General features: G+C 42.5%; 2 protein-coding genes across 17 annotated transcripts in view; both read left to right on the forward strand.

Annotated features, from left to right (window-relative positions):
* Positions 1-2,598, forward strand: part of LOC138419547 (zinc finger protein 45-like) — a 65,155-nt gene extending 62,557 nt beyond the window's left edge. The window contains 1 exon segment of the mRNA XM_069552421.1: positions 26-2,598. Within this exon segment, the coding sequence (XP_069408522.1) occupies positions 26-1,851 (1,826 nt within the window). The 3' untranslated portion in view covers positions 1,852-2,598.
* A 5,343-nt stretch (positions 2,599-7,941) lies between these two features.
* Positions 7,942-23,698, forward strand: part of LOC138418969 (zinc finger protein 234) — a 29,792-nt gene continuing 14,035 nt past the window's right edge. The window contains exons 1-7 of one of the 16 annotated variants that reach the window (XM_069551025.1): positions 7,962-8,125; positions 8,996-9,060; positions 10,971-11,082; positions 12,363-12,526; positions 13,901-14,027; positions 14,909-15,001; positions 17,309-19,057. In XM_069551025.1, coding sequence (XP_069407126.1) covers positions 12,512-12,526; positions 13,901-14,027; positions 14,909-15,001; positions 17,309-19,057 — 1,984 coding nt within the window. In that variant the 5' untranslated portion in view covers positions 7,962-8,125; positions 8,996-9,060; positions 10,971-11,082; positions 12,363-12,511. Of the gene's footprint in view, positions 8,229-8,995; positions 9,061-10,970; positions 11,680-12,362; positions 12,527-13,900; positions 14,028-14,908; positions 15,002-17,308; positions 20,168-20,819; positions 22,098-23,698 lie in introns of those variants that run through there. The other 15 variants (XM_069551015.1, XM_069551021.1, XM_069551020.1 and 12 more) reach the window with 15 other exon arrangements.

The following is a 23,698-nucleotide window of genomic DNA, read 5'->3' on the forward strand; positions in this document are numbered from 1 at the left end:
CTTTTAATTTTCTTTATCCTCTTAGGAAATCAGAATCTAAATGGCATAGAGACTCTTCAAGAAGCTGGATTAAGGTATCTGCCACACGAAGAATTTTTCTGCTCAAAAATCTGGCTACAGGTTACAGAAGAATTAACCAGGTATCGAGATTCCGTGGGAATTATTCAAGGAATTGGCTCTCAATTGGAAAAACAAAGTGACACACTCTATAAAGATGAATTCAGTAAAGACTTCAGTCAGAGTTCACATCTTCAAGTTCAGCGCAGAGACTACACTGGAGGAAAACCTTATAAAGGGGTGGAGTGTGGGAAGGGTTTCATATGGGGCTCTCACCTTCAAATGAACCAGACAGCCTCCACAGGAGAGAAGCCCTATAAATGTGAAAAATGTGAAAACACCTTCCGTCGGTTTTCAAGTCTTCAAGCCCATCAGAGAGTCCACAGTAGAGCAAAACTGAACAATCATGATACGTCACATAAAGGTTTTAGTCAGAGGTCATATCTTCATCAACATCAAAGAGTCCCTGCTGGAGAGAATCCACACAGATTAGAGGAGTGTAAGAGGAACATCAGAAAAAGCTCACATTTTCAGGCTCCTCTAATAGCCCACCCATTGGAGAAACCCTATAAATGTGAGGAATGTGGGCTGGGCTACAGTAAGCGCTCCTATCTCCATGTCCATCAGAGAGTTCACACGGAAAAGAAACCTTATCAATGTGAAGAGTGTGGGAAGGGCTTCAGTTGGCATTCACGCCTGCAAGCTCATCAGCGAATCCACACTGGGGAGAAACCTTACAAATGTGATGCGTGTGGCAGGGGCTTCAGTTATAGCTCACACCTGAACATCCATTGTAGAATCCACACAGGTGAGAAACCATATAAGTGTGAGGAGTGTGGGAAAGGCTTCAGTGTGGGTTCCCACCTTCAAGCCCATCAGATAAGCCACACAGGAGAGAAACCTTACAAGTGTGAAGAGTGTGGGAAGGGCTTCTGCCGGGCCTCAAATCTTCTGGACCATCAGAGAGGCCATAGTGGTGAGAAACCCTATCAGTGCGATGCATGCGGAAAGGGCTTTAGTCGTAGCTCAGATTTTAACATTCATTTTAGAGTTCATACAGGAGAGAAACCATATAAATGTGAGGAGTGTGGGAAAGGTTTCAGTCAGGCCTCGAATCTTCTGGCCCATCAGAGAAGCCACACTGGAGAAAAGCCATACAAATGTGGTACATGTGGGAAGGGCTTCAGCCGGAGTTCAGATCTTAACGTTCATTGTCGAATCCACACAGGAGAGAAGCCCTATAAATGTGAAAAATGTGGGAAGGCCTTCAGTCAGTTCTCAAGCCTTCAAGTGCATCAGAGAGTCCACACTGGTGAGAAACCGTATCAGTGTGCAGAGTGTGGGAAAGGCTTCAGTGTGGGCTCACAGCTGCAGGCCCATCAGAGGTGCCATACTGGAGAGAAACCCTACCAGTGTGAGGAATGTGGGAAAGGCTTCTGTCGGGCCTCAAATTTTCTGGCTCATCGTGGAGTACACACAGGAGAGAAACCGTACCGATGTGATGTGTGTGGTAAGCGCTTCAGACAGAGATCATACCTTCAAGCCCACCAGAGGGTTCACACTGGAGAGAAACCATATAAGTGTGAGGAGTGTGGTAAGGTCTTCAGTTGGAGCTCATACCTCCAGGCCCATCAGAGAGTCCACACAGGGGAAAAACCATATAAATGTGAAGAGTGTGGGAAAGGCTTCAGTTGGAGCTCCAGTCTTACAATTCATCAGCGAGTCCATGCTGGGGATGAGGGTGACAAGGACTTTGCCTCATCAGAGAATACACACAGCAGAGAATCTCTATGAAATTGCATGTGTTAATACCTCACATGCGTGCTGAAATGGTCCTGTCATAGAAAACAAAACATTTATTTCCTCCAGAACTCGGAAACTGTCATGGTGGTTGGGTGACCACACAGCAGAGAGGCCTCATGAGTGTGGAGACAGAGAGCTTCATTCAGAACCTTGACATTTAGCAGAAACTACATGGATGAGAGGCATGGGAAGGATGGGTCCGATCTGGAGGGAACCAAAAGTACTAAGACAGAAATGCCCAAATCTCTTCCACTAGAACAGAAGTTCCCGGAAGGCATGGGCTTTGTTTACAGCAAGTCCATTCTGCCTCTTCAATGCCTACCACACTGCAGGTGTCCAGGAATGTTAAATGAGTTAAAGGGAGAACAGTCACTTTTGAAATTTTTATTCAGTTCCTCTCTAAAATTTTCTAAAAGCTTGTAAACAGAGGAATTCTCCAAGGCTTGGAGGATTAGATTAGACACGTGGGGTCATCTTCCCAACCCTGCAGGTCTTGTGAACTAGTGCTTATCAAACTGAAGGTCATAACCCATTAGTGGGTCCAGAATCACCAGGTTGTGTGTGGCCAGCAATTTTGTATGCTAACAGTTCCTTATTGAGATGTAATTTGCATGCAAGCACATGCATAAATCTCAAGTTTACAGCTTTATGAATTTTGACAAATGTATCTACTTGTGTAGTCATCACCAAAATCAGTATATACCACATTTCTATTAAACCTAAATGTTTTCTTGTGTACCATTCTTGTCAGTTCCACCTCCAGAGGAAGCAAGTATGATGATTTCTATATGGTGTATTAACTACATCTGTCTGACAATATTTGTGTATCAACACAGGTTTTCTTTATTTTGGTAAATACTTAGGAGTGGGATTGTTGGGTTGTAAGAGTCTGTCTAACTTTGTGAAAAACAGGTGTTTCTAAAGTGGATATGCCATTTTGCACTTCCACCACGAGTGCATATCAGGGTTTTAGTTTTTAGCATTTCAGTAGTTTTATAGTGGTTTCTCATGTTGGTCTTAATTTACATTTCCCTAATGACTAAGTTGAGCATCTTTATACATGAATGGTTGATAACCATAGACCTATTTTCTTTGGTGAACATGTTTTCTTGTTCTTGGCTTTTGAGTTCTTTATATGTTCTGGACACTTGGCCTTTGTCAGTTATGTGTTTTGCAGATATTTAGTCACACTGTGTGGTTTTTGTTTTTGCCCCATTAGTATTTTTCGCAGAGCATTTAAGTTTTTTAAATTTTTGATGAAGTTCAGTTTTTGTCTTCTGTGATTGTGCTTTGGGTTTCAGATATAAGAACTCTGCCTAATTTAATGTCACGAAGGTTTCTCTGCCCCCACTTTTTTCTCCTACTCTCACAGTTTCAGGTTTTACATTTAGTCTCTGATCCATTTGAATTAATATTTATTTATTTGGCCGTGCCAAGTCTTATTGGTGGCATGTGGGATCCTTGCTCTTGCGGCATGCAGAATCTTTAGTTATGGGCTTCTGGGATCTAGTTCCTGGACCACAGATCAAACCCAGGCCCCCCTGCAGTGGAAGCCGGAATATTAGCCACTGAACTACTGCAAAAGTTTCTGACTCATTGACTTTGGTGATTCAAACTCATATGAGACATACAATAAAGAATCAACCAAATTACTGTATTCTCTTGGGCCCATGAAGGTTATAATACACTTTTGAACTTTGTATGTTTTTCAACTTGCCACACTTGTAGGATCTCTAATCTCAACCAGGGATTGACCCCAAGCCACTGCAGTGAAAGCCTGGAATTCTAACCAGTGACTCAGCAGGGAAGTCCCTATAATACAACCTTAAAGTGTTTTTAAGTTTTTCTTGGGCATAAGAGGGCTGAGAGGAGCTACTCCACGTTCAAGGTCAGGAGGGGGGCTGTGAGGAGACAGCCCTCATCCAAGGTAAGAGAAACCCAAGTAAGATGGTAGGTGTTGCGAGAGGCATCAGAGGGCAGACACACTGAAACCATAATCACAGAAAACTAGTCAATCTAATCACACGGACCACAACCTTGTCTAACTCAATGAAACTAAGCCACGCTGTGTGGGGCCACTCAAGATGGGCGGGTCATGGTGGAGAGGTCTGACAGAATGTGGTCCACTGAAGAAGGGAATGGCAAACCAGTATTCTTGCCTTGAGAACCCCATGAACAGTATGAAAAGGCAAAATGATGGGATACTGAAAGAGGAACTTCCCAGGTTGGTAGATGCCCAATATGCTACTGGAGATAAGTGGAAAATTACTCCAGAAAGAATGAAGGGATGGAGCCAAAGCAAAAACAATACCCAGTTGTGGATGTGACTGGTGACAGAAGCAAGGTCTGATGCTGTAAAGAGCAATATTGCATAGGAACCTGGAATGTTAGGTCCATGAATCAAGGCAAATTGGAAGTGGTGAAACAGGAGATGGCAAGAGTGAATGTCAACATTCTAGGAATCAGCAAACTAAAATGGACTGGAATGGGTGAATCTAATGCAGATGGCCATTATATCTACTACTGTGGGCAGGAATCCCTCAGAAGAAATGGAGTAGCCATCATGGTCAACAAAAGAGTCCGAAATGCAGTACTTGGATGCAATCTCAAAAACAACAGAGAGATCTCTGCTCGTTTCCAAGGCAAACCATTCAATATCACGGTAATCCAAGTCTATGCCCCAACCAGTAACGCTGAAGAAGCTGAAGTTGAACGGTTCTATGAAGACCTACAAGACCTTTTAGAACTAACACCCAAAAAAGATGTCCTTTTCATTATAGGGGACTGGAATGGAAAAGTAGGAAGTCAAGAAACACCTGGGGCAACACGCAAATTTGGCCTTGGAATATGGAATGAAGCAGGGCAAAGGCTAATAGAGTTTTGCCAAGAGAACGCACTGGTCATAGCAAACACCCTTTTCCAACAACACAAGAGAAGACTCTACACATGGACATCACCAGATGGTCAACACCGAAATCAGATTGATTATATTCTTTGCAGCCAAACATGGAGATGCTCTCTACAGTCAGCAAAAACAAGACAGGGAGCTGACTGGCTCAGATCATGAACTCCTTATTGCCAAATTCAAACTTAAAGTGAAGAAAGTAGAGAAAACCACTAGACCATTCAGGTATGACCTAACTCAAATCTCTTATGATTATACAGTGGAGGTGAGAAATAGATTTAAGGGCCTAGATCTGATAGACAGCCCAATGAACTATGGAATGATGTTCATGACACTGTACAGGAGACAGGGATCAAGACCATCCCCATGGAAAAGAAATGCAAAAAAGCAAAATGGCTGTCTGGGGAGGCCTTACAAATAGCTGTGAAAAGAAGAGAGGTGAAAAGCAAAGGAGAAAAGGAAAGATATAAGCATCTGAATGCAGAGTTCCAGAGAATAGCAAGAAGAGATAAGAAAGCCTTCTTCAGTGATCAATGCAAAGAAATAGAGGAAAAGAACAGAATGGGAAAGACCAGAGATCTCTTCAAGAAAATTAGAGATACCAAGGGAACATATGCAAAGATGGGCTTGATAAAGGACAGAAATGGTATGGACCTAATAGAAGCAGAAGATATTAAGAAGCGGTGGCAAGAATACACAGAAGAACTGTACAAAAAAGAGCTTCACGACCCAGATAATCACGATGGTGTGATCACTCACCTAGAGCCAGACATCCTGGAATGTGAAGTCAAGTGGGCCTTAGAAAGCATCACTACCAACAAAGCTAGTGGAGGTGATGAAATTCCAGTTGAGCCATTTCAAATCCTGGAAGATGATGCCGTGAAAGGGCTGCACTCAATATGCCAGCAAATTTGGAAAACTTAACAGTGGCCACAGGACTGGAAAAGGTCAGTTTTCATTCCAATCCCAAAGAAAGGCAATGCCAAAGAATGCTCAAACTACCGCACAATTGCACTTATCTCACATGCTAGTAAAGTAATGCTCAAAATTCTGCAAGCCAGGCTTCAGCAGTACGTGAACCATGAACTTCCAGATGTTCCAGCTGGTTTTAGAAAAGGCAGAGGAACCAGAGATCAAATTGCCAACATCTGCTGGATCATGGAAAAAGCAAGGGAGTTCCAGAAAAACATCTATTTCTGCTTTATTGACTACGCCAAAGCCTTTGACTGTGTGGATCACAATAAACTGGAAAATTCTGAAAGAGATGGGAATACCAGACCACCTGACCTGCCTCTTGAGAAACCTATATGCAAGTCAGGAAGCAACAGTTAGAACTGGACATGGAACAACAGACTGGTTCCAAATAGGAAAAGGAGTACATCAAGGCTGTATATTGTCACCCTGCTTATTTAACTTATATGCAGAGTACAATCATGAGAAACGCCGGGCTGGAAGAAGCACAAGCTGGAATCAAGATTGCCGGGAGAAATATCAATAACCTCAGATATGCAGATGACAATACCCTTATGGCAGAAAGTGAAGAGGAACTAAAAAGCCTCTTGATGAAAGTGAAAGAGGAGAGTGAAAAAGTTGGCTTAAAGCTCCACGTTCAGAAAACGAAGATCATGGCATCTGGTCCCATCACTTCATGGGAAATAGATGGGGAAACAGTGGAAACAGTGTCAGACTTTATTTTGGGGGGCTCCAAAATCACTGCAGATGGTGATTGCAGCCATGAAATTTAAAAACGTTTACTCCTTGGAAGGAAAGTTATGACCAACCTAGATAACATATTTAAAAGCAGAGACATTGCCAACAAGGGTCCGTCTAGTCAAGGCTATGGTTTTTCCAGTGGTCATGTATGGATGTGAGAGTTGGACTGTGAAGAAAGCAGAGTGCCGAAGAATTGATGCTTTTGACCTGTGGTGTTGGAGAAGACTCTTGAGAGTCCCTTGGACTGCAAGGAGATCCAACCAGTCCATTCTAAAGGAGATCAGTCCTGGGTGTTCATTGTAGGCACTGATGCTGAAGCTGAAACCTCAATACTTTGGCCTCCTCACACGAAGAGTTGACTCATTGGAAAAGACCCTGATGCTGAGGGGGATTGGGGGCAGGAGGAGAAGGGGACGACAGAGGATGAGATGGCTGGATGATATCACCAACTCAATGGACATGAGTTTGAGTGAACTCTGGGAGTTGGTGATGGACAAGGAGGCCTGGCGTGCTGTGATTCATGGGGTCACAAAGAGTCAGACACGACTGAGCAACTGAACTGAACTGAACATAGGTTTTAAAATTACTACCTATAATAAAGATTTTAACCAGAGAATATCAATATTTAATATAATAAATAGCACATTTCATATTAATATAAACATCCTCCCTCACCAATAGAATCCTCCTCAGTGCTCTGGCATTAAATCATAGGCTTTTGAAAGGACAGTGACTCCGGTGCTCAGCTGTTCAGCAATGATGCTTGCATTGAGATAGCAGACAATTTCTTAACTTTCTGAAATTTGGTGTTTTCACATCCAAAGTAGGGATCATATCAACTTCAGTGAAAAGTTTAGGTGAGGGAAGAGCACTTTTCCATGAGGACAAGCTTCCATTTTGGCCCTGTCAAGCTTGTTTTTCCTAAGCAGTGGTACCACAGGGTCTGGAGTTGGCACTGCTACCTTCTTCCTTCCTCATTGCCCCTCCCAAATCATTCCTCTTTGCCTATTCTTTTACCTCACAGCTTTAGCCTGGTAACATCAGATTACACTAAAATGAGCCTACATTCAATCACCTTGTGTCCCCTAAGTAGTTAATATCTTGTAGATTGTATCTCCCTACTTGTTCCTTGTCCAACAACACTCCTGCCATAATTGGGAGACATTTTGATTTCAGAAAGTCTTGTCTCTGGAATATTTTCACTGGGGAAGTCAAGGAAAGTAACAGACTCCGTGCAGGAAACCTCATTAGCACCCCGGGAGTCGGGACTGTGGGATTCTTTCCGCTGTGGAATTTGGGGAAGTGTAGTCAAGGAGCTCCTCGGAGTTTCAACACTTCTTCCTGGAAAGTGAGATTCTGGTTAGTGTCCCTCGGCATTCGGGGAAGTGTAGTTCTGACACTGTTAGTTACTTGCACTGCCGCTCAGGAAGGGGAAATCTGATGAATTCTGGGAAGTGTAGTCTAGACGCCCCGCGAACTCCTAGGACTTCCGTTCAGGGAGAGTGAGGTTGCTGGTGTCTCTTCCGTGGGGCGGGCTTGTTAGTTCCGCGTTTTGCTTGTCCTTCCAAATTTCCTGGATCCATGCATGGGATGTGCAATTACCTGGCAATCGACTTAGGGGAAAAGAATCCTCGGCGGAGAGTGCAGGTGCGGAGGAGCAAAGGCGTTAGTGTGCGTTCCCCTAGGCGGAGCGGTTGGGGTATTCTGGAGACTCTGAGAGAGGACCAGCTCCCCTCGCATATCTCCTAGAGTAAGAGTTTCCGTGGCTTTGGGATAGCCCGTTCCTCCTCTCAACTTTCTACGCGCGCTTCTACTTCCTCATGTGGGGAGTTAATCTCCCTGTGCCTCGTGTGTGTGTGTGTGTGTGTGTGTGTGTGTGTGTGTGTGTGTCTGTGTCTGTGTCTGTGTCTGTGTGGCTGTGTGTGTGTGCTTAGTCGCTCAGTCGTGTCTGCCATCCCATGAACTGTAGCCCTCCCTGTGCCTCCCGTGTGTGTGTGTGTGTGTGTGTGTGTGTGTGTGTGTGTGTGTGCGTGCTTAGTCGCTCAGTCGTGTCTGCCATCCCATGAACTGTAGCCCTCCAGGCTCCTCTGTCCATGGGATTCTCCAGGCAAGAATACTGTTAGCATGCCCTCCTCCAGAGGATCTTCCCAACCCAGGGATGGACCCAGATCTCCCGCTTTGCAGGAGGATTCTTTATCGCCTGAGCCACCCATTACTTTTTGTTTTGGAAAGAGGTGATACAAATAAAAGTCTTAGCCGATTCCTGGCAAATAGTGAATGGTGATTTTTCCTTGCTGTTAATTTCTCAAAGAATGATCAGGTACCTGGGTTAGCATCAGAAATCCACCTCCAGTGACCCTTACCCTTCTTTCTATCTCTGTGCGACTCTGGGTCATTCTGCACCCCTTGGGACTCAGAAGAGAAGGTTCCAAACTGCTCGGAGGGACGGGAGGCTTTAACTTTTAACGAGGATGAGGGCTCTGTCCTGGCATTTCCTAGCATTCTTTCTTTCCCCAGCGTGACCTCAAAAAGAACTACAGGAGGTAGGAGTGACTCCTGGGCTACTAACTGCAAAGCTCCACGTGAGTAGGACTTGATATTTTTCTCTTACAATGACGGTTACATCAATCAGAGAATGTGTCCGATGTGTAATTTGACATGGGCATTGATAACAATTAACCCTTAACCGTTAACTTCAGTGAGTGAAAGTATTAGTTGCTCAGTCCTGTCCAACTCTTTGCGACACCATGGACTGCAGCCCTTCGGCCTCCCGTCCATGAAATTCTCCAGGCAAGAATACTGGAATGGGTAGCCTTTCTCTTCTCTCCAGGGGATCTTCCTGACCCAGGGATCCGATTCTGGTCTTCTGCATTACAGGCAGATTGTTCACCCTCTGAGACACCAGGGAAGCCCCAATGATGAGCTGCTGCTGCTGCTAAGTCATGTCAGTTGTGTCCGACTCTGTGAGACCCCATAGATGGCAGCCCACCAGGCTCCCCTGTCCCTGGCATTCTCCAGGCAAGAACACTGGAGTGGGTTGCCATTTCCTTCTCCAATGCATGAAAGTGAAAAATGAAAATGAACTCGCTCAGTTGTGTCCTACTCTTTGCGACCCCATGAACTGCAGCCTACCAGGCTCCTCTGTCCATGGGATTTTCCAGGCAAGAGTACTGGAGTGGGGTGCCATTGTCTTCTTCGCCAATGATGAGGGCTTTACACAAATAAATACATTGTGCCATACTATGACTCTGAACAGAAATGTTGCTTTTTTTCCCCCTTCTGTAAAATGAGATTGATACTCAGAGTGCTGTAAATTATGTGCCCATAGTCACCCACCAAGTCAGGGGGCTTAATTGAGGTTGAAATTCAGGCAGTTAGTCCAGAGCTTGAGTTCATAGTCTTTTAGTCCTTAAGGCTTAGGAACCAGGTGGAATCAGGCATCATAGTTAGGAATTGATCATGAAGGGCCTTAAATCAAATAGATGGGTTTGGACTTTCCCGTGAGTTTTTAAAGTCATTGTCAACTATTTTGTTTCCCTTGTTATGAATAATATTTCTTATTCTTACAGACTCTTATTGTGGAGCATTCAGGAATTAAGAAATTTGAGAGAAAAAATTTCTTGATTACTCATTAATCCAGAGTATAATGATAACAACTGTTAAGCTTCTAATATGTTTTTGCTTAGTGGCTCTTTTTGTATATTTGTCTATAAACATTTTACAGATTTTTTTTTTAATCATGCCATTTTCAATGGTTTTCCCCTTATGTGTTTTAACTATGGGAATTTCCAAACCCCGATAAGAAAGAATAAACTAATGAACTTCCATATAATTTCATAATTAGTCTTACTGTTTTCATTATTGCCATTCCTATGACTGTTTTTTTAATTTTTAAGGCTATTTTATCTTTATATAATGTTAAAACTATGGAAAAGTTGCAAAAATAGTATAAGGAGCTCTCATATACCTGTTACCCAAATTGACCAATTGTTTACATTTTGCCCATCTGCTCTGTACCTCCATCATCCAAATAACACCAGGAAGTTACTTGTATTCAATGACAGCTTATCTTAACTTTCTGCGTGAAGGAAGCCCACATACCATGAAATCAGGAGGTGTCTTGGTAAGAGGGATTTCAGAAAGACTGATTGTAGAATTTTAGCGTCACATACTTGGTAATGTTAGATATTATACTAAAGAATAGTGTTTTATCTAGCAAGTGTCTATTAAGTTAATCATAAGTAAGTAATGCCAGATAGCATATTGGATAATGTGCTATTAAATAATCCACAGTCTTGTATTTTGTTATTTTTTTTTAACTAAGAGTCTTCATAACTGGTTTTCCCACAGTTCAAAGTCCAATTTTTTGCCTTATGTCGTATTTTTTGTTAATAAACATTTTACAGAATTTTTCTCATACTTTTCTTAATGTTCTTCTTTAATGTGGAATGATTCTACAACCTTTGTCTTTTTTGTTCTTGATATTTTGTAGGAGTTTCAGTTCAGTCGCTCAGTCGTGTCTGACTTTATGACCCCATGGACAGCATGCCAGGCTTCCCTGTCCATCACCAGCTCCTGGAGCTTGCTCAAACTCATGCCATCAAGTCAGTGATGCCATCAACCATCTCATCCTCTGTCGTCCCTTTCTCCTCCTGCCTTCTATCTTTCCCAGCGTCAGGGTCTTTTCCAATGAGGCGGCTCTTCGCATCAGGTGGCCAAAGTATTGGAGCTTCAGCTTCAGCATCAGTCCTTCCAATGAATTTTCAGGGTTGATTTCCTTTAGGATTGATGGATTTGATCTCCTTGCTGTCCAAGAGACTCTCAAGAGCCTTCTCCAACACCACAGTTCAAAAGCATCAATTCTTTGATGCTCAGGTTTCTTTATGGTCCAACTCTCACATCCATACATGACTACTTGAAAAACCATAGCTTTGACTAGACGGACCTTTGTCAGCAGCATAATGTCTCTGCTTTTTAATATGCCGGCTAGGTTTTGGGGGGTGTATAGAGTCAAGTTATTTTGGAGAAAGTTCTTCATTTGAGGTTCGTCTGATGTTTTCCATTTTTAAGTTCAGATTATGCATTGTTGGCAGGGATTCCACAGAAGTGGTGAGGTGTCCTTGTCACTGCAACATAGCTGGAGCCAGAGGATATCAGTATATCCCTATATTAGTAAACTCAGCTTTGTTTACTAGGCTCAGGTAATGTCTGTCAGATTTCTTCATTGTAACCTTTTTTAATTAATAAAGTTTTTTAATAGGGAGATATGTTTATTAATTTACATTGTAATGTAAAGAGAAGCTTCTCCTTCCCTACTTATTTATTTATTCATTCATATATAAATATTAGTATTGACTCAAGCCATAAATACATATTAAAAATCTAAATGACATGTAGATTAAGAAACATTTACTTTGACCAGCCTGAAATATGTGTGTCATAGAATTCACCCATTTCAGGTGTACAGATGAATGATTTTTAGTAACTTTGCTCAGCAGTACAACTATCACCATAATAATTTGGAACATTTTCATTTCTGCAGTTGGATTCCTTAGTTAACCCCCATTCTCTCCCCAGAAACCCCGGGTACCGCTAACATACTTTCTGTCTCCATAGATTTGCCTATTCTAGACATTTCATACAAATAGAATCATACAGTATGTAGTCTTTTGTGTCTGTCTTCTTTTGCTTTCCATAGCATTTGCAGGGTTTACCCATGTTGTAGCATAATCGGTGCTGGATTCATTTTCATTTGTGCATAATATTCCATTGTATGAATATACCACAGTTTGTTCATTCACACATAGGCCAACATTCCAGTTGTTTCCAGTTCTAGGTTATTATGAGTAATGCTGCTATGAACGTTCATGCACTCTTTTCACAGGAAGCATCTGTGTGGATGAGCAGTGACCCAAGCTACTCTTTCGTGTCTTTTTCTGCCTTCTCAGACTCTCAGAACTCCCTCAGACAGTTCTGACCTCCTAGAACCTGTATAACTCAGGACTGTGCCCATCCCTAGGCACAGGAGGGAACATGACCACATTCAAGGTGAGTAGCACCTGCCTTTCTCACTTTAAAGTTCCATCTCATTGCTCAGATTGTTACACGTTTGTTTCGGGATGACTCAAGCAGAACAGGAGACACGGGAGACATTGCATTGTCCTTCTTGAGTTTTCTTTGTGTTTGTTTTTATTTTATGTGATTATTATATATTTTATGGAGTAGAAAAATGACTAGAAATTAATAATTCTCCCATTTCATTACTTCCCTACTGGCAAACTAACTGTTTTTATTTTCTCTTTGTCTTTTCCTCATGTGCATTTATAACTGTATTTGTATTTATGGTATATATCTAACTTTAAATTATGACTTTGTTCCTTTAATATTGTATATTTTTTTAAAATGGGTACTTCACATTTGCCACTGTATTGATACACCTTTTTTTTTGGGGGGGGCGCCTTTTTATTTTTGACTACTTTCCACCTGTAGACATTTAAGTGGTTTACAAATTTGACTGTTCTAGGCAACACTTAAGTGACAGCTTTCTTCCATGATACCTTTTCCCCTCAAATCAGTTCTGAAAACAATGTCGGTATTGTCCTTGATGTACTATGCATTCAATATAGAAAGAGTACATTTGATCTGTGTTGTGTTGGATGTTTCTTAGGTAGAATATCCAAATAACAGCATGGCACAGCTCTTCTTTCTTTCTCTCTCTCTCTCTTTTTTTTTTTTTTGATGCACCACACGGTTTGTGGGATTTTAGTTTGTTAAAAAGATTTGGGGAATTCCTGGTGGTCCAGTGGCTAAAATTCCATACTCCCAATGCAGGGGGCCTGAGTTCAATCCCTGGTCAGGGAACTAGCTCTCACATACCCCAACTAAAAATTTGCATGTCACAACTGAAACCTGGTTCAGCCAAATAAATGAATAAATATATTTTTTTTAAAAGTTGGTATAACACCAGACACATGTAATGTCCATCTTACAGTCAGTGGCTACTTGAAAAGGGAAAGTGCCAAGAAGGTGGAGAGGGTGAGTAGGAAGTGAGTCCAGATTCTGAGGGACTTCAGTCAGTCTGTTGCCACTGAGGAAGGAGAATCACTGAGGAAGCCACTGAGGCTGAGGAAAATCAGCGTGTGGCGCTGGCAGGATAGAGGAAGGGCTGGGAAGTGTACAGATTGACTGAAGTCCTTCAGAATCTGAACTCACATGTCACCCATCCTTTCTTTTCCATAGCCACACTTCCGAGGAGGCCGAGGAAAGTCAGTGTATGGTGTTGGACAGAAGGAGGGGGACTGGGAAGTCTACACATTTCCACAGGAGCCAGAATATCTTCTCAGCATCCACCTCTTCTTCTTGGCTTTGTCCCTCTTCCACTGGACACTGGTTGTAAGATTGAGCTGAGATTGTTTGTTGTAGGAGACAGTGACCTTCACGGATGTGGCTGTGACCTTCACGGAGGAGGAGTTGGGGCTGCTGGACTCGGCTCAGAAGAAGCTGTACCAGGATGTGATGCTGGAGAACTTCCGGAATCTGGTCTCAGTGGGTGAGGACAGGCGCCCTTTCTTTTTTAAAAAATATGTACTTGGCTGCTTCAAGTCTTAGTCGCGGTATGTGGAATCTAGTTCCCTGACCATGGATCAAACCCAGGCCCCCTGCATTGGGAGTGCAGAGTCTTAGTCACTGGACCACCAGAGAGGTCCCAGGCACCTTTTCTGACAAGGTCATCTCCCTGGTTTGGCTTTGTGTCCTCAGATGTGGAAGGCTTTTGGGGTATTGAAATGGCATTTGGGGACCTGACTTTTATACCAAAGCTTTTTAACAAAATGAGAGAGAAAAATATCAGAATTCGTCAGGAAGAATGGAATACATTGCAGGAAAAACTCTGGCCAATTGTGTGAGTCATATAAGAACCAGTGAGGGGAGATTTAATTAAAATAGGCACTGGTGAGAAATTGGTTTCTGTAATACTTACTGTATTTATGTGTCCAGGTCTTGAAATATTGGTATTTTGGGGGTTTTTTTGTGTGTTTTCCTTTTAACTTTGTGACTGCACCTTGGGCCATGAGGGATCTTAGTTCCCTGATCAGAGATCAAACCCGTGCCTCCTGCATAGAAACTCAGAGTCCTAATTGCTAGACCATCAAAGAAGTTCCAATATTTTTTCAAATAGGTCATGTTTTCTTAAAAATATTTTAATTACCCTCGTTTTGACTCATTGACCAACATTAAATGCAGGAATCTTAATTTCCAGTAAATTGTACTGTTAGTGTATTCATTTTCTCTTCTGTTTTTCTGACTTTAAATTTATTCATTTGTAATTGAAGGATAATTGCTTTACAGTATTGTGCTGGTTTCTACCACATGTCAACGTGAATCAGCCACACAGTGTGTGTTCATTTAAAATGTTACTCTGCGTGTTCACAGGGTGTCACCCCTTCAGACATGATATATTTCACTTAGAAAAGGAAAAAAGGCTTTGGGTGGTGAAGACAGCAACCCAAAGAGAAGGAAAGTCAGGTAAGAACCAGGCAGATGGGGGTCCTTAGAGAAGCCCTCCCATGTGTTTTTACTTCTCTTCTTTAACACCTTTGTACTGGTTGCCCTGCCCCTCCTATTGTCTATTTTCCAAGTAGCAGCCAAGAGGGATGCTTAGGAAAGACTGCCATTCCTCTCTTCCAAATCTTTTATAGCTTCATATTTTCTTAAAGTTCAACCTCTTAAAGTGGCTTCTGCAGTTCTCCAGGATCTGCTTATGGTCCCCCACTGTCTCTCTGATTCCTTTCCTCTCACTCTTTGTCTCCCACCCATGCCATACACCACGCCAGGCTCAGACTCGCCAGGGATGCTGTATCACCTGCAGCTGCCTGAAAAAATCACTGCAAACACCATAGCTTAACACAACACATGTTGAACATCTTACACTTCCAGAGGTCAGAGGTGTGGTGTGGTTTCACTTTGGAGGTTCTGGGGGAGAATCTGTGTCTTTGCCTTTCCGGTGGCTCGTGGCCACCTTCCTCAAGCTTCACAGCTAGCGACATCGCTTCTCTCTGTCCCGTCCTCCCTTGTCACGTGTCCCTCTTCTGGTTTTTTCCTGCATCACACTTCTGCTTCGTAGGAGACTTTTGATTGCATTGAGCCTCCCACTCCACCCCAAAGTAGAGGATGGACTTACATTTTAAGGTCAGCTAATCGGCAGCCTCAATCCTGTCTGCAATCTTAATTCCCCTTTGCCACATAATCTGACATAGTCTAGGCTCCGAAAACCAGGATGTGAGTTCTTTGGGGGACAGTTACTGTGATCACAGCAGATACTTCCACCTATGAGCCCTTAACTCCGCCAGACCTACTCTTCTACCTCTGGTCTTCCAGCTCCCTCCCTTTCTGCCTTCAGGTCTCCGCTCAGTTCCAACATCATGAGAGAGGCCCTCTCTGACCACCCTGTGTAAAATTCTATCCTCCCTTTTCTCTCCTCATTTTGCATCTTACTGGATCTCACAGACTTTGCTTGTTTATCACCCCTTTCTCTGCATTGGAGTGTGATCACCAGGAGTGTGGAGTTTTGTCTGTCTTGAGTACCCGGAGCAGCCCAGTATGTGGCAGGCATCTGTAAATATTTGTTGACTCTGTGTAGGTTTGATGGATGGGACAGGAGAGCGTATTTCTCTCAGTGTGAAGGGGATAATTATAGGTCATGTAAAAACCAGAGTGAAGGAAGGAGGCTGCAGAGCATTTTTTGTCTTTTGATGATTGCCTATCTGATTACTTTCTTTTTTTTCTTCCTTTTAGTTTTTAAAATTTAGTTAATTTTCCCAGTTCCTTTCTATTTTCTTTCCTTTTTTTCTTTAATTTAAATTGAAGAATAGTTGATTTACAGTGTTGTGCTAATTTCTGCTGTGCAGCAAAGTAACTCAAGAAGTTAGACTCAGTTGTTGAGGTGTTTTTTTTTTTTTTTTGTAAAACATGAACCATGGTAAGAAATGCATGCTTTGTCATAACCAAAACCTGCATTTCAGGTGTTGGAGATTTATATGTATCACTTTCATAGGTATTTCATGTGATGACCCCTTTCCTGTTGATGATGATACTGGTTCTTTTTTCTTTTTAAATATTTATTTTTATTTACTTTATTTTATTTGGCTGCACTGGATTTTCCAGAATGTCGTATAGTTAGAATTATACAGTATGTATGCTTGTCAGATTGGCTTCTATTTAGAAACTTAGAAATACGTATTTACATTTCCTCCACATCTTTTCCTGGCTTGGTAGTACATCTCTTGTTAGCACTGAATAATATTCCATTGTGTGGAAGTACCATACTTTTTATTTATACATTCACCTGCTGAAGGGCATCTTAGTTGCTTCCAAGTTTTGTTTACAAAAAAAAGTTATTGCATTCCCTTAAAGTTCTAGTGATTCATATTTTATTATCTATATAACTTTTTTGTCTGCATCATTTACTAACTATAAAGTTTACTATCTAGATTCTACACTGCCTTTGAATCCAATAGAAAGTGTCTATAGGTGAACAGTTTGAATCTAATTATCAATTTTTCAAGTTAAATTTTTGACATCTAACTCGCACCTCATGGAGGAAGCTCACACCAGTGGGTTTTGCTACGCTTAGTGGTGGTGGGTAGGAGCGACCTGGACCACCATGTGGTTTCCGTTGGCATGCAAACCAGAGCACATGACACACAAAGGAAGAGATAAACTGAACATTCTCTGGATTCATTCACGTCTCATACTCTCTCCCAAATGTGAAATCTTGAAAACAGTGAACAGAACCTTCAGTTGTCCACATCTCTGAATTTTGTGTCTTTGCAGAAGAAAAGATCCAAAGTGAGATGGAGACTATTTCAGAAGTAGGACCACATGAAGAGCTTTCCTGCTGGCAGATCTGGAAACACATTGCAAGTGACTTAACCAGGTGGCAAGACTCCAGGATAAAACGTTCTGAATTCCGCCAACAACGTGACTCCCCTAGCCAGAATGGGGCAGGACTATCTGTAATTCACACAGGCCAGACACCTTCTCAGTGTAATGAATGTACAAAATCTTTTGGTGATCTCTCCAACTTTGATCTTCATCAACAAATTCACTCCGGAGAGAAGTCTCATACATGTTGTGAGTGTGGAAAAAGCTTCTGTTACAGCTCAGCACTTCGCATTCATCAGAGAGTTCACTCGGGAGAGAAACGCTATAAGTGTGATGAGTGTGGCAAGGAATTCAGCCAGAGTTCACAGTTGCAAATTCATCAGAAAGTCCACACTGTAGAGAAGCCATTCAGATGTGAGCAGTGTGGGAAAGGCTTCAGTCGTAGATCAACACTTACTGTTCATTGTAAATTACACACGGGAGAGAAACCTTACAATTGTGACAAATGTGGAAGGGCTTTCATTCATGCTTCACATCTTCAGGAACATCAGAGAATCCACACTGGGGAGAAACCGTTCAAATGTGATATATGTGGTAAGAACTTCCGCCGCAGATCAGCACTTAACAGTCATTGTATGGTCCACACTGGAGAGAAACCATACAAATGTGAGGAGTGTGGGAAGTGTTTCACTTGTAGCTCAAATCTGCATATCCACCAGAGGGTCCACACAGGAGAGAAACCTTATAAATGTGAGGAGTGCGGTAAATGCTTCATTCAACCGTCACAATTTCAGGCCCATCGAAGAATTCACACCGGAGAGAAACCATATGTATGTAAAGTGTGTGGTAAGGGCTTCATTTACAGTTCAAGTTTTCAAGCCCATCAGGGAGTCCACACAGGAGAGAAACCATACAGATGCGATGAGTGTGGGAAGACCTTCAGGATGAAAATCCATTATCAAGTTCATCTGGTCGTCCACACAGGAGAGAAACCCTATAAATGTGAGGTATGTGGGAAAGGCTTTCGTCAGAGTTCGTATCTTAAAATCCATCAGAAGGCCCACAGCATAGAGAAACCCTACAAGTGCGAGGAGTGTGGGCAGGGCTTCAATCAGAGTTCACGACTTCAGATCCACCAGCTGATCCATACTGGTGAGAAGCCATACAAATGCGAAGAGTGTGGGAAGGGATTCAGTCGTAGAGCAGATCTTAAAATTCACTGCAGAATCCACACTGGAGAGAAACCATACAATTGTGAGGAGTGTGGAAAAGTCTTTAGTCAGGCCTCTCATCTTCTGACCCATCAGAGAGTCCACAGTGGAGAAAAGCCATTCAAATGTGAAAAGTGTGGCAAGAGCTTCAGTCGGAGTTCACACCTTCAAGCCCACCAAAAAGTCCACACTGGAGAGAAGCCATACAAATGTGAGGAGTGTGGGAAGGGCTTCAAGTGGAGCCTGAACCTCGACATGCATCAGAGGGTCCACACAGGAGAGAAACCATATAAGTGTGGGGAGTGTGGGAAGCACTTCAGTCAGGCCTCAAGTCTTCAGCTTCATCAGAGTGTCCACACTGGAGAGAAGCCCTACAGATGTGACGTGTGTGGTAAAGTCTTCAGTCGGTCTTCACAGCTTCAGTATCACAGGCGAGTCCACACAGGGGAGAAACCTTACAAGTGTGAGATGTGTGGTAAGAGCTTCAGTTGGCGCTCCAATCTTGTAAGTCATCACAAACTTCATACTGGAGATACATGAAAGTGATGAGAGTGGTAAGAACATCAGGGAACTGTCAAAGGAAAGAAGTTCCACAAAATGATTATTTCAAAAAACTCATGTGCAACCCTGAATTCTTGCAAGTGTCAGGTCTCATAGGAGGGAAGGTATTGCGTGTTGAAGCAGTAGCTGAACATATCCCAGTGTTCACCAGACCACAGCAGAAACCTCCTCTGACTGGTGCAGTAAGGATTGCATTCAGAACTTTGACATTCGTCAGATACCACTTAGGGAGATAGCACTTAGAGAGGAAGAGTTTGGTCTTGCCTTAATGAAAGTGTAAGGATGGGCTTGTCAAAACTGATGTCCAGGAGAATGTGAGCTCCATGAGGGCGGGGACTTGGATGCTGAATCTACACAACCTTAACATCGACTCTTGCTTGTAGGTGTGCTCAGCTCATGTATGTTAAATAAACCAAAAGGGGGAAATGTACACTATATGAAAATTGTTTCAGGGGAGGAAACCTACCAAGTAAATTTAATTCAGAAAGTGATCATTTGTTGAAGTATAGAAAACCGCTTGATATTGTAATCTGCAGTATTAATATGATATGAGCCTATTGCAGCTGGCTCCTTGCCTCCCACAGCCTCTGTTCTCAAGTAGGGTTATTTTCTGAGGCCCTGTCTAGCTTTCCAAGGATGGTGTCTAATATAAAATTGAACTGTTTTGTGATTTTTTTTCCTGACAGTACAAACTGAAAATGTTACTAACTTTGCAACAATAGGTAACTGCATACTTTACAATTGATTTTTTTGTGAGTCACTCAATGTTAAGGTGGGATTTACTGTAACATTTTGAAAATGTCACAAAAATTGTCACTAGAAAAAATTTTGTTGGTCGACCTTGAACTTACTGATTTCTAATTCCCTGCATTTTTATCCAGACTTTGAAATGTTTGTTTACTAAGAACTGTAGCATTTCTTCTGTCAAAACTTCTCAGGTAGAGGCTATGCCATATTCTTCACACACATCCATGAAGAAAATACCCAGGAAACTTGTAGGAATTTGATAAAATTATTAAATGTATTATTGAGGCAAGATTGACATTTATGTCCTTTGACCTGCTGGTTAGCAGTAAAGCATGGTTTTGGGAAAGGAGTACTTATCAGTATATAGGTTATATATCTCTTTGATCTCAAATTCATATAATTGAATGCTTTTGACTATGAGGTTAAGATACGAAAAAGATAAGCATCATATCAATGATGTCACTGAATTTTTTTAATGGAAATAAGTGTACAGCTGTAGGAATTTGAGTTTTGCTATATTTGTATATTAATCTGAAGCCATTAAAATTATGGCAAATATAATGGCAAGAGATACACAATATGGGCTTTGAGAGGTCACAGATTGTAACCTTCAGATTATAATCGAATCTGTGTGTGTGTGCATGTATGTGTGTGCATGTATGTGTGTTCATGCACACATCTGTATGTAGACATGCATAAGATCGTGTGTAAAGGGATACTCTTCCATAGTGGTTTTCCTTAGTTAGGAGCATTTTGTGGTATTTTTTTCATTTTATAATTTCATGTTATGGTTTTTTCATTGACTAGTACTACCAAAGCAAGAAATTACAATAGAATTTGAAAAAATTACTACTAAATATCCCTTGTAGTTAACACCTCATAATATGATTGTTCTCTATTGTCATAAGGCATATAAAGATCAAAAATTACGATAGGATCCCAGAAGCCAATTTCAAAATTAAAAAAAAAAATCTGATTGTTTTGCATATACAGATAAATTGATGTTTCAACCATTGAATCTTTATGCTGTACTTTAAATACATAACATGGAGAGGGCAAATTCAGTAGCTGGAAACGAAGTAGATATACATTTAGTGGAATCTGATTCTGCGACCCTGTGGACTGTATCCTGACAGGCTCCTCTGTCCATGAAATTCTCCAGGCAAGAATACTGGAGTGTGTTGCCATGCCCTCTTCCAGGGGATTTTCCCACCCAGGTATTGACCCCATCTCCTGCACTGCCGGCAGATTCTTTACATGTGTGGCTCAGCTGGTAAAGAACCCACAAAATTCCACAAAATGCAATGTGGGAAACCTGGGTTGGGAAGATCCCCCAGAGAAGGGAAAGGCTACCCACTCCAGTATTCTGGCCTGGAGAATTCCTCGGACTGTATAGTCCATGGGGTCGCAAAGAGTCGGACAGGATTGAGCGACTTTCACTTTTACTGTTGAAAAGATGTGCGTGAGGAGGGACACAGAATTACAACAGAGGACCCTCGGTGTGGAACCAGTAAGGACAAAGCATGTTTGGTCACATTTCAGGTATTGAGGTATTTTGACTTTTGACTATAGCCCATTCCAAAGAAAGCCCAGCTTCCTTCTCTTATTTCAACAGTAAAACTCTGGGGTTTACCAGGAAGCCTCTGTGGCTGGTAATGCATTTATGTCACTTAGGCCCTTGGACATGTCCAAAGTGCTTCTAAGCTTGCAACCCTGTTCTAAGGCTGACGCGGTAGACTAGCAAGACATTTGCCTGAGACCTTAGGGGTTAAGGGAAGTGAAAACTAGGGGAACTAGCCACTTCCTCATCAGGGGGCGAGGCTTTGACGGTTTTCCGCTCTGACCTTCGCGGGAAGTGTAGTCCAAGAGAGCGGTAGTGTGGAGGGCCCACACGCACTCCCTTTGCATTCTGGAATGTGTAGTCCAAAGCTCCGTGTAGGCTCGTCTACTGCAGCTATAGTAAGGCTGGACTGCGACTGTCTTCCCCGCGGAATTCTGGGAAGTGTAGTCCAGGAGCTCCGGGTAGTCGTAGGCCCTTCGGCCCCAGGAGGACGAGGTAGCAGCCATCTTTCGCTTGATGATGGTGTTTCAGGTCAGCTTTTCACGATCCATTCAAACTCCCCCGAAATGCGCTTGGGGCCAGCATCTCCTGACCTTTCATTTGGAGAGAAAGCGAAGCAGCGGCTAGAAGCAGAGGTCTGACGGCCAAGGGTGATGATGTTCGTGTCCCTGGGCTGGGCGTTTGGTAGCATCCCGGGATGGGGCGGGCTCAGGTCGTGCTTCTCGGGATTTGAGGGTCTCCCCGGCTTTCTGCACTTCTAACCTGACCTCCCACTTATGAAGGTAACTCTGGCTTCATACTGTCACACTGGCTGAGTTGCTTAACCCTTTTGTGCCTCCGTTGCTGTTCCGTAAAAGAGAAATAAAAGCAATGGTTTCTTAATACAGTATTTGGAGAAAAAAGAGATAGCAAAAGGTCAACAATTGCCTGACGCATAATTGTTAATAATGCTACTGTAATTCAGAAGCACCTGGATTCTCACAGTGAGATTCTGAGAGCCCAGGAAGCCGAATTATCCTGGACTCCCGACTTGTTTAGAAAAGGGAGGGTTTCTTCTAGCTGGTACAAGAGGGTGTGAAATATAGGGGATGCAAACACAATCCTGGGATTTCACAACCTCCTTTCCTTCCCCAGCCTTGACTTCTCAAAAAGCACTACACGAAGGAAGAGGCAACAGAGACCCAGCGGAGTAGAACTTGGCATTCTTCTGTTTAAGATGCATAAACTGTAGAACGTATGGGCATGAGTAATGATTGTAACTATGCCTTGGTCACTTAAGTTCCATTCCAAAAGCTTTAGGCTGATGAACACGTTTCCATCACACTGGCTCTGTGCATCGGTACTGCTGTTTTCTCTGCTTTAGAGAGAAGGAGATGGAGCCAGGGAACACAACCCTGTTGGCCCATCCTCACCTGAATAGTAAGAAGCAGAGCTGCGGTTGTAACCCCAGGCAGGCTGAGTCCAACACCTTAATTTGCTAATCTCTTTGATATATTCTTGTTGAGCATAGGGAACTGACTAGAGTTTCCTCACGAAAGTAGGTTGGGACTTAAATGTGGGGACCTTGAGAGCAAGGTTTAGGTTATTCTATGAAGTTTTTTTCTTTGTTCGTTGTGGTTTTTTGTGTGTGGTTTCTTTGGCCTCGCCACACAGCTTGCTGGATCTTAGTTCCCTGACTAGGGATTGAACCAGGGCCCATGGCAGTGAAAGTACCGAGTCCTAACCAGGGACCACCAGGGAATTCCCTAGTCTATCAATTTTAAGATAGTTTTCTCAACTGGGTCATTTATTTTATTTCAAATAATATTTATATTACAGAAGTAACAGTCATTATGGTAAATGCAGATGTAAAGAAAAATTTTAATTACCCATAAGTTTAGGATGTAAAGATAACAGCTGTTAATGTTTTAGTGCCTTTTTGTCTGGTTACTCTTTGTTTATGTGTCTGTTTAGTGGAGTCTGTTTTCTTTGAGACTGAGGTTACACTGCCTTGCTACTCAAATTGTGGTCCACAGACCAGCAGCATTGGCATCACTTGGGTGGGAAGGCCCAGCCTTGAGCCCCATTCAGGACCTTCTTATTTAGAATTTCTGCATAGGGGGCCTAGAAGTCTGCATTCCAACAAGATCCTGTAGTAACTCCCCTGCATGTGAAAATATGAGAAGCTCAGGAAAGGATCTTGTCTGGAAACTGAGGCCGAGGAAATTGCTGGATGTAGCAGATAAAGCTGAGCTGGATAAAGCAGAGCTTTACTTAGTC

This window comes from Ovis canadensis, chromosome 14 (genome assembly GCF_042477335.2).
Source record: "Ovis canadensis isolate MfBH-ARS-UI-01 breed Bighorn chromosome 14, ARS-UI_OviCan_v2, whole genome shotgun sequence".
Lineage (NCBI taxonomy): Eukaryota > Metazoa > Chordata > Mammalia > Artiodactyla > Bovidae > Ovis > Ovis canadensis.